Source organism: Ascaphus truei, chromosome 8 (assembly GCF_040206685.1).
Source record: "Ascaphus truei isolate aAscTru1 chromosome 8, aAscTru1.hap1, whole genome shotgun sequence".
NCBI classification, from domain to species: Eukaryota; Metazoa; Chordata; class Amphibia; order Anura; family Ascaphidae; genus Ascaphus; species Ascaphus truei.
Genome location: NC_134490.1, coordinates 71,961,205 through 71,977,473, shown reverse-complemented (window position 1 = coordinate 71,977,473; position 16,269 = coordinate 71,961,205). Strand labels below are relative to the sequence as shown.

General features: G+C 43.3%; 1 protein-coding gene across 1 annotated transcript in view; it reads right to left on the bottom strand.

Annotated features, from left to right (window-relative positions):
• Positions 1–2,041: 2,041 nt before the first annotated feature.
• LOC142501949 (alpha-2-macroglobulin-like) overlaps positions 2,042–16,269 on the bottom strand; it is a 69,486-nt gene continuing 55,258 nt past the window's right edge. The window contains exons 23-36 of the mRNA XM_075612579.1: positions 11,914–11,997; positions 10,949–11,125; positions 8,956–9,037; positions 8,062–8,218; positions 7,657–7,731; positions 7,273–7,435; positions 6,371–6,579; positions 5,839–6,054; positions 5,558–5,682; positions 5,153–5,243; positions 4,951–5,019; positions 3,975–4,077; positions 2,717–2,758; positions 2,042–2,253 (exon numbers count right to left, since the gene is read on the bottom strand). Coding sequence (XP_075468694.1) covers positions 2,228–2,253; positions 2,717–2,758; positions 3,975–4,077; positions 4,951–5,019; positions 5,153–5,243; positions 5,558–5,682; positions 5,839–6,054; positions 6,371–6,579; positions 7,273–7,435; positions 7,657–7,731; positions 8,062–8,218; positions 8,956–9,037; positions 10,949–11,125; positions 11,914–11,997 — 1,619 coding nt within the window. The 3' untranslated portion in view covers positions 2,042–2,227. The remainder of the gene's footprint in view (positions 2,254–2,716; positions 2,759–3,974; positions 4,078–4,950; positions 5,020–5,152; positions 5,244–5,557; positions 5,683–5,838; positions 6,055–6,370; positions 6,580–7,272; positions 7,436–7,656; positions 7,732–8,061; positions 8,219–8,955; positions 9,038–10,948; positions 11,126–11,913; positions 11,998–16,269) is intronic.

Genomic DNA, 16,269 nt, shown 5'->3' with positions numbered 1-16,269 from the left:
TCTGTAACTGGGGCAATGGGGCAGGTGTGTGCATGTGTGACCCTGGGGGAGGGCTTACCTTTTGCGGAGCGGCCTTCCTTTTGCAGAGTCACGTCGTGACGTCATATCGACGCACCACATTTCATGACATCATGACGCTGCAGGAGGAAGGCCCTGCTGCCGGCATGCCACCTTGGGCCCCGCCAAAGGTAAAGCCGGCCCTGTAAAAACCCCACAACTCCTCACTCCTCTGCCCACCACCACCCGTCATACTCACTCCTCACACTAGCCCCACCCTCTACCCATTGATTGGCACAGTGGTACATCATGCCCATATAAAATGGGCATGATAAGCCTCTATAGTAGTTAATGGGCAACCTAAAAAAAACAACAGCACCTAAACACCACAACAACAAAAAAACCAATCACCTAAACACCACAAGAATTAAAGAACCCAATCACCTAAACAACAAAATAATTAGGCAAATGTTTGTTTTAAATTAATTGATATGTTTTGTATTTGTTTTTCTTGTTTTGACTTAATTGTTATGTATTTGTAGGGCTTGTTTTTATTTAATTTTTTGCTTGTTTAGGCGTTTCTTTAATTGTTGTGTTTTATAGGTGATTGACAAAACACAGAACCCCAGTAAGCTCTTTTTATAGGTGATTGGTTTCATTCATTCTTGTGTTGTTTAGGTAATTGGTTTCTATCATTCGTGTGTTGTTTAGGTGATTGATTTCTTTCATTCGTGTGTTGTTTAGGTGATTGTTTTTTTATTGTTGTGTTGTTTAGGTGCTGTTGTTTTTTTTAGGTTCCCCATTAACTGCTATAGAGGCTTATCATGCCCATATTATATGGGCATGATGTACCATTTTGCCAATCAATGGGTAGAGGGTAGGGATAATTGCTCTAGGGTGGGTGGTTAGGCCACCCCGGTGGGTAGTGGGGGAGGGGGGTTGACCCCTTTATTACTTTAGCGGTTACTAACCACTAAGTTGATTAAGGGGTTCTATTGCTTAATATTTTACATTATGAATGTGGGGAGCCACATATATACAGAATATATACAGTTTAGTTTTTAGGGATTACAAGGGATCCCTTTACTCTTCCTTTCGCACAGATACATACGTACATATTACTTTACATTGGTGGTGCGTTCTGTCACCCCCTATATCTATAATCTGTCAACAAGATACGTTAAGTCTCATACTTTTCAACTGAAAATCTTGAGGATGAAACCTTATACATGTTTAGTGGTAATGTTTATGAATTGTTTGTTTATCCTTATTATTTTGCTGACACTTTCTGCATTTATTATAGCTAAATGCTCTTGTAATAATCTTTTTCTGTACCCTAAGCATTGTACTTTTTGTAAATTATATGAAACTTTAATAAGTAAATGCTTTGGGCTTCGATTGGACTGTTGCATGCTTTGTTGAGTACATTTTTGGACACATTTTTCTGTAGCAGATTGTTGTGTTTAAGTCCATAGTTTTATTAATAAATAGAGACTGTACGTGCATGTAATAATCCCTTTCGTGGTGGCAGCGGGTTAAAGATAGATTATGACGGGTTGTGGATATATATTATTCATTTAAGGAACCCTTGTGGAAGGTGAAAAGAGTCTCAGCTAGTTAGCTGGGTGTATTAACCCTGGTCACATATATATGTTACGTGCTCACAAGTGTGCTGTTCGTGACAGATGGTATATGGGGACGGATTGAGGGGAGATATTGTTCATTTGATGGATCTATGCGGAAGGTGATACTGTAAGTGGGTCAGCTAGAGAACTTTGTATTAACCCTTGTCCAGATACAGGTCACATGCTAATAGGTGTGCCGTACGCGACACTGTGTATAACAACAAAACAGGATTCCACATGACAACCGTCTACAAAAAGTAGATACGCTGCAGCACTGTAGGTACGTCCGGCAGCGACAAGTTAATATAATACACAAAAAAAGACTAAATAAAAAATGACAGAAACAGCCGCTTCGGCGCGGTGAAAACAACAAATGAAATTATAAGAAAGGAAATAACGAATGAGGAAAATACCGCATGTATCAAGCAGGGTCACTTTTTATTGATTGCTGAATACTGGATTGGGATGTGTCAGTATTTGTGTGTGTGTCGGTGTGTCAGCAGCTGTATATGTGTGCACCCATGTGTTAGTGTTTATTTGTACACACGTGTGTATACGTGCGATCTCGTGGAATAATACATAATAGGACTTGTCACTTCCAGTCCTTATTGCGAATTTTCTGTCTTCTCATCTAGAATAGAAAAGTTAAATGAATTTCCAAAACACCAGGTCAGATGAATTTGCATGACCCTGCAGGGAAGGACATCGCTGTGTGTGTGAGAGGGAAGTTTAGAACTTGAATAGCAAAGTGCAGTGATAAAGTTGTGTGTGCGGGAGAGAGAGGAGTTAAGTACTTCAGTAGCAGAGTGGACAGTGATGATGCTGTATGTGAGGGGAATTCAGTACTTTAATAGTAGAGTGCGCCGAGATAAACTGTGTGAGTGTGAGACAGAAGATCTGTACTGGAATAACAGAGAATGTGGAGGATTGATATGCTGTGACAGAGCTTTGTATGTAGGAGAGGGGATTTCTGTACGGGAATAGCAGAGCATGCAGTGATAAAGCTCTAAAGCTCTGTGTGTGTGGGAGTTCAGAATTGGGAAGCAGATGGTGCAACAGGGAATGATTGAGTTATAGTAACTCAAAGTTCTTACCGGAGCTGCAGGGCGAGTTGTACTCAGCTATCGCATGTTCCTCTGTGAGCAGAAAGAGAAGAGACATTTAGTGAGAAGACAAATCATTAAAGTGCTGTGTGATCAGTAATCAGTACATGTTCTAATTTGGACCACTTCTCTTCACAAAGGTTTCCAGAGATATTTAATCACTATGTTGCCAGAGAGGCAGTAACAGATTAGAAAGCAAAGCACTACTGTAGCAGCAAAAAGCTAAAGACATGTGCAAATCCTCAAACAGTTCGTCCCGATACCGCTTGCTGATTTACAAGGGGGAAAAAAACAATTTGTTGATCTGTTCTATGTGAATTTGTGCAAATCTCAACAATATTCTCATGCAAAACTGTCTACATTTTCACAAATATTAGGGTGAAAATTCCTTTGAGTCAGAAATTGGTGGTTGGTGAATTTTGGAAAAGGTTCTTATTATCAAGAATTCAGCAAATGTCACAAGGCTCCCGAGAGTGTGATCATCTACGTATCTTTGAGATAAGGAGTCAAACTCTGAAAGTTATGATGGTGGGATGTTTATTAAATGTAAGACAGAGGATCCTACATGTGATGCAGAGTGTAAGAGAGAAGTTTACGTCACATCAGACCTGGCGGATATTATTTGACAATACAAGGTAAGGAATAGATGCACAAAGATGCAGAGTTGTATACATCTCATTAGAATCGGTGCTTCATGAAACTTCATTTAACTCTTCCTATTGAGAGTCCATAAAGTGCAGACTGGTGCACATGGAGCAAAGAGCTTGAAACACTTGATTCCTTAATAAGGACATAAGCGACTAGCATGGTCACCTCAGCCTGGCATATGAAATTGTACTATTCACAGTGTGCACACATGTGATCGCTAATAATGTCAGTGTCACCTTGTTAAATGTGTTGGTCACGTCAGCTAAATTAATCACTGTTTTACAATATACCAGTCACCATATTACTGTTGCAAAGCCACCATAATGCAGTGTTACCTTAAATGAAAAGCCACTATATTGCAATGTGACAATATCAGTATGTGACAGTGTAATGTCGGCCATTTCCAATGTCACCATATTACAGTGCTACAAATGCTACAATGTCTCAGTGTCACTATGGTGTAGTGTCACTGTCACACTATCAGTGTATTAAGTCATATTAAGTAATTATAATGATATTACATCATTAAAATAATGATAACCTATCACAGTCTGATTGGCTGTCACCAGAGTGACAGTGCGAGGGGAGGAGCTTGTCTTACCCGTCTCATAATAATCATAAACTTTCACTGTGGCTGCTTTTAGATTCTTCACCAGGATATCCTGCTCCACCAGGAAGGAGAGATGGAGAGAGTCATGTCGTAGCTACAGGGAGAGAGAGGAAGAGAGAAAGAGAGAGTGTTAAAAAGTGAGAGATAGGGAGAGAGTGTGTTAAAAAGAGAGAGATAGGGAGAGTGTGTTAAAAAGAGAGAGATATGGAGAGAGTGAGAGAGTGGGGAAAGAGAGAAGAGGGATAGGAGAGAAGAGGGAGAGGAGAGAAGAGAAGAGGCAGAGGAGAGAAGAGGGAGAGAAGAGGGAGAGGAGAGAGAAAAGAGGGAGAAGGAGACTGAGAATAGGGTTCAATAAGATTGTCACAGGCAAAGATAGTAGGCAAGGGCAGGAACTAGGACTGAGAAAACACAGGAGGAAAGGGATTGTTGAAGAAGAACACTGCAGTATGAGAGAGGGAAGAGTACAGCAGACAGACAGACTAAGGCCAAGTCCATAGAAGGACAGGCCGCGCTGAGCCGTGCGGATGCTCTGCGCTGAGCCCCTGCATCCTCAATGAGGATGCCTTGAGAGGGGGCTCATGCGAGCGTCCACAGGCGTGCGGAGGCGCTAGATTTTTCAGCCGACAGCCAAGCTGTTTTTCAGCGCGCTATCGGCTGAAAACATCCAAAGAGCGCGGAGCAGCGTCTACGTCACGGCACCGTGACGTCGGCGCCGTGACGTCGACGTCGGTGCGTCGCGGGCAATTGGCCCAGCGACGTCACTGCCCCGCCTCCCTCAGTCTCCCCCCGCCTTCGATCGAGCCCGCTGGCTCGCCTGCATGGGCATGAAATCGCGCAGATTTCAGCATGCGAGCCTCAGCGTCAGCGCGGCTCGGAACGCCTCACCCCTCTATGGCCCCAGCCAAGTAATAGGACAGCAGACAGACTAACGAGGCAGTGCGGGAACAGAGTGACAAATGCCTCTGACCTCATCCAGATACAATGTCACCATGTCAGTCTTGATATCACTTCTTTGTATCAGCTTCTCCTTCTCCAGCTGTGAAGAGAAAACCAGGTCTGAGAGAAAAGTCAGAGGCACAGGGAGCCCAATATCCTAACACTGAGGATCCCCCGAGAGACAGGACCTGAGCAATAAGGCATCCAAGCCCTGGGGGCAATGTGTGTCTTACCTTTCTCACTGAGCTCTTCACTGGGATATATCCGGACAACATCTTCACCTCAATAAGAGCCATGTTTGATTTCTCCCGGGACCCTGTGTACCTGCAAGATCAAGAATGTAGGAATAGCATAAGGGGCTGAAGAGTCCCACTTGTGTGTGTGTGTGTGTGTGGATTGGTGAGTACTACAATAGCAAAGAGTACTCCTTGATGTAGATGTGTGGGAGGCAGTACTGGAATAGTAGAGGGCAGTCATTTGATGTGAATGTGTGTGTCTGGGGCAGCAATACAGGAATAGCAGAGGAGACTCACTTGATGTGTATGTGTGTGTCTTGAAGGGGAGCAGTACAGAAATAGCAGAAAAGGGAGCTTATTTGATGTGGCTGAGTGTGAGAAGCAGGAATAGAAGATACTCACTTGGCATTGATGTGGATCTCAAAGTTTCTCTGTGGGTCCTTAGGACATTCCTTGGGATCTGTCTCTACTCTGACTTCAAATGTGGCATCACTTTTAGGAGGAGGAACATTGTATCTCAGGACTGTCTGTGGAACGAGGGAAAGAGACATAATTATAGAGAGAGAAAGAGACAGGACTACATAAGGAGAGTTAGAGTGTGAGATAAAAAGCAAGGGAGAGAAGACAGAAGGTGGAAAACAGGAAGAGTGAGATGGCCAGAGTGAGTGTGAGTCTTCCCTCACCTGTACGTAGACACAGCCGCTCCCTGTAGCTGTCACGGTGTACTCTCCGGGTATGTCTGAAAGTGATGCTCTCTGAAGGAGGAGGCGGTTAGTGTTATCCACATGGAACGTCTCCAGAAATCCTGCCTGGGATCGGACTCTCACTGTCACATCACCTTTGTCACTGAACGTGGCCTCTGCATATTTAGCCAGAGCCTGAAGAGCCACAACTGTGTCCTGAGACATGAGGAAGGAAAGGGGTTAATGGTGCAACACTGCAGCAAGGGGTTAATAGCTGTTGCTCTAAAGTCTCTGTGATTCTCCCACATCACTTGTAGATTGTAAGCTCTGCAGGGATTGAGTTGTGCTCTCCTTATGTTACTTTTTTATACTATGTCCACTTGCTCCATGTTTCATTATATTCTGTGTGATACCTGTAGTATATCACACTCCCTAAAGTACTCCCCCTGTTACTTGCAGGACTTCATACTCCCTCCTGTGCTTCCTATGTTACCTACAGTACCCCACACTCCATGCAGAACTCCACTGTTACCTGTGTGGATGAGAAACCCCCATAGGGGTTCTGTTGCTTGCTCAGCCAGTTTACGATCTCTGAGGCTTTGCCCAAATCCTTTTCCGGACCAGAGAGATGAGTAAGCAGCATGTATGAGGTTAATTCCACCTCTACTGAGGGAGCACGGTACCAGAACGGGAGATCAGAGGCGGGCGAGAGAGACTTCCTCTGCCAGTGCAGCTGTCCATCTGGGGATAGAGCGGAAGAGTGTGAGAGAAAGAGAGAGACATGTGGTGTGTTAAAGAGCAACACAGAAAGACATGGAGGGTGTGATAGAAACAGATACGTGGGGAGTGTGAGAGAGACGGAGATAGACGGGAGCTGGGGGGTGTAAAAGAGACATATATTGGGAGTGTGAGACAGAGGTACAGAGATACATGGGGAGAGTGTGAGAGATTCAGAGATACATGGGGAGTGTGTGAGAGATACAGAGATACATGGGGAGAGTGTGAGAGATACAGAGATACATGGGGAGAGTGTGAGAGATACAGAGATACATGGGGAGAGTGTGAGAGATACAGAGATACATGGGGAGAGTGTGAGAGATACAGAGATACATGGGGAGAGTGTGAGAGATACAGAGATACATGGGGAGAGTGTGAGAGATACAGAGATACACGGGGAGAGTGTGAGATATGTAAAGAGTGAGATAGAAACAGACAGAAAAACATTGGGATAACATGAGACAGAGACACGAGCCCCAGTTTGCTGGATCGGTTCCATTCATACATTCAGATCATTTATATCCATGCACTTGCTAAATTATATCAACCCAACTATCTGGAAATAGAGACACAGAGCAAGGTATAAACACATAGTAACCCATACATATACAATACTGTACAGTTACACACATGCAAACACACACCCACATCTCTTACCGCTCCTCACTGCCTTCTCATCTAGTTTATCCAGCAAGCTCTGCCTGAGACGTGTATCCCCGCACAGAGTGAAAGTGTAGGCCAGCAGAGCCTGAGTGTACACACTGCTCACTTCTAGAGCTGCCTTCTGCAGGCAGGACACTGCGTCCTTAACCAGAGGATCCTATGAAGAAATAGGCTCAGTGTATACAACAACAGGGCCAACCTCCCCATCACACATTCCCAAACACACTGTGCTGGGGGTCTCTCCATCTACACTATTCTTCCAAAGACTCCGTTTCATCACCGTGCAGGTGAAGTGCAGTGCATCTCCTTCCCATACAAACACAGTGTCTTCATCCCCACAAAGATTCTCTCTATCCACATATAACCAGTATCACTTACCTGCAGAGACACACCAGCCTCCAGCAACGCTACTGTTACATACGCAGAGAGAGAGACTTCATCTTCCACTCCTCCCTGTAACACAAGGACAGGATTCTGTGCATTCAACTGAGGGGTATCACAGATACTACGGAGACCAATAACCCATCCAGTCTATCCCTTCTGCTGCAAAGTGACATAGTAACAGCGATAAAATGCACAACTTACCCACAATGCGCTTCATATCCCAAATTAACACAGAATGGATTGAGAGCTCTTCATGTTTTTCCCTCCTAATGCTAAGTGATACAATAACAAAACTGTCCTGTGATTGATTCTATCCCTTCCCCTTAAGGTGATAAAGTGACATTTGATATTGGGATTCAGTGACATTTTATATTGGGAGAGGGAGCACAGCTGAGGCACCTTCATAGCGTTATTGAAGAGCTTTCCCACACTTCGGAAGCAGCCACTCTGCTCACGGTGTTGATTCAGCCAAGAGATGGAGTGATTCAGGTGACTTTCATCTATGAAGATGTACGGCCGAGCCTTACTGAAAGACTTCAGTACAAATGCAGTCAGCCTGGGGGGAGAGTCAGAGAGTCATGGGGGAGGAGTGGGAATGGGGGAGAGATTCAGGGTAAGGGGGATAGGTGCCGAGTAATGGACAGGGTAACAGAGACAAAGTCAGGGTAATGGGAGAGAGAGGGAAATGGAAGAGAGATGCGGAGTAATAAGGAGTAGAGGGAAAGGAAGAAAGATGCAGAGTAATGGGGAATGGGAAGAGACCAGGATTGAGGATAAGGAGAGAGGGAGAGACAAGAGACAGGTATAACAAAATGAACAAATAAAGGGCTATATACTAAGCATGAAACAAAGCAATGTCATGCGGCACCTGTCAGCATTGAATAGGTTATTTCAGTGACAAATCAAAAATGAATTTACATGTGTGTTCTTTGACATATCTATAGTAGTTTGAAGGTATCACCAGTTTCCTGGTTGTTGCACTTTATCACAAGAGAAAGGATATTAATAAGGAAACTTGGATAATCATGAACTATGGAAGGAAAATCAACGATAGTCTCTATAATACACATTGGTAATAATGATCCTGGAACACTTCCTAATGTAGCAGCATTGCCCTGCTTATTCACAGTAACGTGTGCTACAAACAGTCATTTGTGATCACAACGTGTTGGTGCCGTGACCCAGTTTGTAGAGTTATAGAAAGGTCAAAAGGTCAGACAATAACCATGTGATCCCAGCTAGACACATTGTGTTATAGACACATTGTGTTGCCTTATAGAGACAATCACTCACCATGTGTTCCCCTCTGGGTCATTCTTCCCGAAGGCGCTATATGAACCGTCGTCATGTTTGTACGTGAGCTGTCTCTGGTACCCTGAATATAGTCACAAAAGCATGTAAAACACTGCTCTGTAAACCACTCAGAGTGAACAGAGACTAAAAGAAAAGAGAAAGCGATGTATCTAGTATAAATATATATAGATATACACACACGTATAAGTGTACAGAGAGGCGAAAGGGAGGAAGACACAGTGACAGAAGTAGTTATAGAGAGGAATAAAGAGAGCACAATAGGGAAAGGAAAAGGAGAGAGAAAAACAATAAACAAACAGAACAATAGAAGGAATAGATGTGAGGCATAAGATACAATATGTCGGAGAAGGCACTGGCAGGGATTGAACCATGGTTTTCTCACTCCCAACACAGAGCTCTTCCACTCTGTAACAGGGCTGCTGCTGCTGCTGCTATTTGCTTTCTAGAGAAAACTCTATGTTTCCTGATTGCCTCTTTACCTGCACCTGCTTCCTTTGCCTCAGCCAGACCTATAGAAGACCTCCCCTTCCTGTTCCCAGTTGCCTGTTTATTATGGTTCTTCCCAGTGATCAAGCTTCCTGCCTTTTTACTGCTGCTATTTGCTTTGCTATGTTCCAGCCCCTGCCTGGACCTTACTACGCTTGCCTCTCTCCCGTCCTGACCTCTTATCTATTTAAAGACCAATCACTCGCCCTGAAGAATCTCCGTGAAGGACGGAAACGCGTAGGGCGTTCGGCGTGGTGACGTCACGAGGGAGGGACTGATGGGAGTCTGGTATCGTTGTTACATGGTGTCTCTGGTTTGATTGCCACAGATTTCTTTCTTTCAGCTATTTGCCTTACCTTTGCTGCTGGCGATCACACTGTGTGTTGTGTATATGTTAAATGCAGTCTCATTGCTACTAATGCTATTCATTAGGATGGTTTAGTGCTCTGTATTGGATACACTGATTCATTGGTTACATTGTTTAATAGCATTGTAAGACATTGACTGCATCCTTACACATTTAAGTGCTGGCCACAATTATTTCAGCTGCGTGCAAAGCTATATTTGAATTCAGTGATAATTGCATCAGTTGCAGTTGTATTCTAGTGATCCATGTGCTGTGTATATTAACGTCATCTGGCGTAGAGTCAATCCACGTACCAGCAACCTGTTATTGTGTTGTACCTACGGTGTAAACATTACGTTTCATTGATTTAGAATATCAGTATATTATAACGGGCATATCACTGTTTGGTGCTACACTTTACAATTACAGGTTGGCTTGATCGGTATGCTACGCTAAATGCCGCACAACATATGCATGTCTGCAACTGTTAATGAAGCTTTATCAGTGGTGGCTATCATGAGATCCTATGTCCTACAATAATAGGCGACTCCAGGTGTTTATTTAGCCGATTTCTGCCTTGATCAATTTGAGGTAATTTTCTTCTGTGCTACACACCCTGAGCCCAACCCTGCCTCCCCATCACCCTTCCTTTTTAATTACATTGTGTGTTTATAACCATTACTTTGTGTGTAAATTTTATTTTAGTTAGATATCTATTAAATGTTAAGTTTTAACTGCCCAGGAGTGCTTTTGTCAAATGAGCTACTAGTTGGAGAGTTGAGGCACTAATATACTTCCACTCTCTAATTTTTGTTTATCTATTTAAAGACCATCCTTCGCCTGTCGCCAACCCTATCCCATTCCTGAATATCACTACCTGCCTGCTAGCCTGACCCAGCCACTCGACTCGAGCCCTGCAGTCGCTACCTGTGACATAATAGATTATTAGATAGATACATAGATGGATACAGACGTGGCCTACCACAAATGCAACATTTAACATTAATATTGAAACCAATGTAACATGAGCAATATTTCCTTAAAGCATTTGTTGTTTATCGTTGCTCTTAATGTTAACAGGAATAATAAGAGCGGTTACATCTGTAGATAGATAACAGATCCAGGAGAGTCATCCCTCACCACTCTCGAGGAACTTGTTGGCTTTGGTCTGGATCTCACTGTTCAGCTGCTGGGTCTTCTCCAGATACTGCAAGATGAAGATGTTGGGGGCAAAAAGCACCATGTTCTGCTCTCCACAGCCGTACGGCATGGCCAGGAGGCGGTCCAGGTTCTGCATGGCTGTGCCCATCAGGTCTCCTGCAGGAAAGAGAAGGGGTGAAGAGAGGAAGATCACTTGGCAACAAAGACAGGATAGGGGCAATCTCTATAAGATTATCAGGACTGCTCAGTATTTCAAGTATACCCATCTTCTGGGGCATTTAGGAATAAATACTGGATCAGTGAGTTTGGAGCACTGAGCATCTGGCAGCAGGATAGTCATCCAGTCACCTGGTGCTTGGTATCGTCTGTAATTGTTCCATTAACTTGGACACTATTACTGGATCCACCTGATGCTTTCCTATCACATTCCTTATTTTAATCATGATTGGAGGCACCATATACTGTAGCTTTAGTAGTATCTTGTTCTTTCTTTGGAATTTATCCTGCTTCCATTTGTGCTATTTCTTTTACCTGAACCTTACGTTAGTCTGTTCCTATTTCCTGCATTATTTGCTTTATTCTTTATACTCCTTTGCTTCTTGGTGAGTGCTCAGATAGTCTGTGATTCCTAATTTTTACAGTATTGCTGCCTCATGTTCTGTCTCAGTAACCAGACATGTGAAGACAAAGTGAGGTAAAAACAATATAACAGCCACACAGACATGTTACTGATCCACGTACTGACAAAGATACGTTTGTACAGTGGGTAACATAGTTCAGTAATATTCTGTATGCTACTGTGTACTGTAGGAGTCTTAGTCATACAGAGACTAGTTTGGGCTCCTGAACTGCTTTGCTTAGCTAGTTGCACCAGAGAATGTGGTGCCGCTTGCTGACTTCAATCTGTTTGCTCAGTTGAGTGGAGATTTCCATGTCTCTCTTACCCAGAACAGTTACATGCGCTCTCTCCGAATCTTTCAGAATGTTCTCAGGAACCTTCAGGGATATCTCTTCGGTTTTGGAAGGATCTAAACATAGAGCACATATAAACAACACTCTGTGCAAAGACTAATCGGGTAGCAGAATGGAGATATATCTAGGGGGTGGTTACCTCTAGCACTGGGCAGCTCACAAGTTGGGAGCTCAGTAGTTGGTAGAGATGAGCAAAATTTTAAAGCACTTAGCAAATCATGGTTTGCACCAAAACATGTTGGGACAGTTTCATCTCCAGTGATTGAGATTCACTATGAATGGGCTCAGAAATACTGTACACCTGTTAGTTTATGGGGTCAGTCACATAGAAAAGAAGCACAGGAGCGCACCAAGGTAAAGAAAAATTGTAAATGTATTAAACAATAAGGCACTAAAATAACTTACATGTAAGTAAGAATAAATGAGTATCCAGGTCAACGAAATGTTCAACAGATCGGCATCATCATCAGTCAGACAGGGGGGCAATGTGAGTTCCGTTTATGTGGAGATCCCGCGCGCTAGGACTCACTCTATGGCACTTTCTGCAGGAATCGCCTCCGCATGTACAGTTCACTCGCGACGCGTTTCGTATAGTAAATATACGTCATCAGATGCCTGATGAAGTATATTTACTATACGAAACGCGTCGCGAGTGAACTGTGCAACTAGCTTCCCTATTCCATCTTTGGGGGCCAGTTTACACCGTTGTGTACCCTTCTGGTCACGATTTTCCCTCGTAACCGGCATCCACAGATACCTACAGGGGGCTTTCCTTCCACACATGTGCATTAGCTTTGGATACAACGCCACTACCTGCATACATGCGGAGGCGATTCCTGCAGCAAGTGCCATAGAGTGAGTCCCAGCGCACGGGATCTCCACATAAACGGAACTGAAATTGCCCCCCTGTCTGACTGATGATGATGCCGATCTGTTGAACATTTCGCTGACCTGGATTCTCATTTATTCTTACTTACATGTAAGTTATTTTATTGCCTTATTGTTTAATACATTTACAACTTTTCCTTACCTTGGTGCGCTCCTGTGCTTCTTTTCTTGGTCATTCTGTTCGCCGGCGGGGTCTTCCACCGGAGTTCGTTTTATGGAGTGAGGGGATACACTTCAAGCCATAGGAGCAGCAAGAGGAGGGAGAAGAATTCATTTTTGCAACACTAGGAAGCAAGAGCGCGGACTGAACTTTCTTTGACGGGTCAGTCACATACATGTATGCTGGAACCTCTAGGTTATGGAAGCTCAGGGAATGACCATCAAGAATAAAAGACTCAAACCTCAAGGTCAAGATAGTATATGGGCTGGGCACAATTATATAATCTATGACGTACTGTATTTTGGACTCAGCTACCAAACTAACTCCATGTCACCACTATATCACCAATCCAGTCTATGGGGCCTATTCAGTAAACTCCGATAAGTAACTTAACGACAGGTAAGAGCACTTTTCAAGTGAGTTTGTATGTGAAGCTATTCAGAGATCTCCGATAACATGCCAAACTCACTTGAAAATGTCTTGTTCTTGATCGTTAGCGCTCTCGCTCAGACAAACCGAGCGGCAGCTCAAATAATGCCCAAACTCAGGTAGCTTTGATATGCACGTCGCGGCTGCAACTCCCAGATTCAGATCTCGCCACTTGGGAATCGCGATGTGCATACGAAGAAGAAAAATGTATTGTTACTACATCGGATTGAAGCCGGGGGTCTCCGATCCTGACCCACATTAATATCAGCTCTGGGGACGCCGAAAATCTTATGTAATAAAAGTACATGTATAGCTCCCCTTCATTACCTTAGTGGCTTACCGCTAAGGTAATGAAGGGGTTAAATAGCAGTGCCCAGTTTGTTGGTGGTAGAGGGGGTGGGTGAAGCATGCAGTTGCCCCAGGGTGCATGATAAGGTTTCCAGAGAGGGTTGCGGTAGGAGTTAACCCCTTTATTACCTTAGAGCAGCAGTCTGTAACCTTTTCAAGGAAGAATATAAAAAAATGTCTTTGTCCAATATTTTCCAAGAGCTACAACACATGCATGAATATTGCAGCCTCAGAAACACATACATATACTGTGCACACCCTAATATGTATACTGTACGTGCATTAACACACCAGAAACTTACTTTCATCAGAATTAAAGAAAGGAAAAAATATGTGTGGGAATAAAATGCATCTCACAATAATAAGTCCCTTTATTTTATTTTTTTCATTGTTTTTCTGTGCAAAACAGTTTGTTATTTAGAAATACACAATACATACATACACTACCCCCCCACAAATACACGCACAAACTACCCCCTAAAATAGACATGCACACCCTACACCCCCCAAATAAACACACACCCTACCCCTCCAAAATACACACGTACACACTTTCCCCCCAAATACACATACTATCCCCCCAAAACACAATGTATATATATATATATATATATATATATATATATATATATATATATATATATATATATATATATATATAATTACATGAGGGGCTTTCTTCTGCAAAGCATATTAATCACCAGCTTTCTTGAAGGAGCAAGTTTGGCCCACTTCCAGAAATACAACTGTACAACTGCGAGAAACCCAAAATAAAATATTCTGTTCACACACACACACAAAAGTCGATCATCAAATTATTAAAAAAAGGATAGATTCACTAAAGAAAGCTCAAGAACGTCGGTTTTAAAGTAAGAAATGCCACAAGGTTGCACCTTTAATATGTGAAACACACACACGCACACTTACTTTGGGCCTGCCACTCTCCTGCACTGTCCTGGGTTGTAATTAGCGTTTTTTTCCCATTCAAATAATCAATAGTGTAATACAATAAAAGACATTACTATAAAAAAAAAATCTCTAGCCGTATAACCCATTGATTGTCACTGTGGTTATCTATGCCCTGAACAGGTCACAGATAGCCACTTTGGCAAGCAATGGTCACCCAACAAACCCCTCCCCCCCAACCCCAAGTAGGATGAACCTTCACCCCGGCAAAGGTAAGAAGCACTTGCAATGTATTTGATTTAATTGTGATTTTTTTGGGGGGATGCCTATTGATTGGCAATGTGTTTATCTATGCCCCCTTTAGGGCATAGTTAACCACATTGACAATCAATGCATTTTTGACTAATGTTTGTTTTCATTAACTTGTAATGAATTTTATTTTTGAAATTACATTTTTTTAGGTTGCACATTCATTGCTATAGTGGTTATTAGTGGTTATCCGTGTCCCCATTGAGGGCATAGGTCACCACAGTGACAATCAATGGGTTTATTGCATACTGTGTATTCTAATGTATTGTATTGTCAATTGTTTATTTATTTCAACACAAATGGGATAAAGTGCTATTAGCCATATTTGGCTACTAGTGCTTTTGCCAATTTGTATGTGTAGTGATGGGGGTAGAGGGGGTGAGGGTTGAGGGTAGTTGCCATAGGGAGGGTGGTTAGGTTGTTAGGTCTCCCGGGTGGGTAGTGGAGGAGGGTTTAACCCCTTAATTACCATAGCGGTTAATGACCGCTAATTTAATTAAGGGGTTACTGGCCAGGAGTATTTTTTTTTCTGTTTTACTGTTCGTGCCATGGAAGATGCAGAAGATGATGACCAAGAGGATGAAGCTGAAGATGGCCTTCATCCAGACAGGGGTAAGTACAACTTTTAATTACTATAGGGTGGCTGGCTAATGTTTTATTTTTAATGGGCAAATGCGCTATAGTCCAGATATAGATAATAGGCCTTTTGCCCATTACAGTGTCTGTGAGGGGGGTGGGGGTTGTTGGGTGTCTATTGCTTGCTAATGTGGCTATCTCTGACCCATAGATAGCATAATGGCATATATAACCACAGTGATAATCATTCAATGGATTAAATGGCTAGAGTATTTTTTTTTATAGCAATGTATTTTTTTGTATTTCACTGTATTGTTTTATTGAACGGGAAAAAGCGCTATTAACGATCTTTGACTATTAGCCCTTTTGCCCATGTTGGTGGTAGAGGGTGTATGTGAAGGGGGTAGTTGACCTGGGGAGGGTGTTTAGGCCTTGCAGTGGGGGTTAACCCCTTCATTAACTTAGTGGTTGTAACCGCTAATGTAAAGGGAGGGGCTAATCCCTCCCGGAAGGCCTAACCACCCACCCTGCGGCAACAATAACATTCACTCACCCCCTCTACCACCCCTTCGTGAGCTGCCGAGCACCCCACCCCCCCTGAGCCACCGCCGAACGCCCGTGTCCACGTGTGGGCTGCTCCAGACAGGGGGCTCAGACAGACCCCCCTCCCCATGTCTCCGTACCTCCGCTGGGGGGGCTGCAGGGGGGGGGA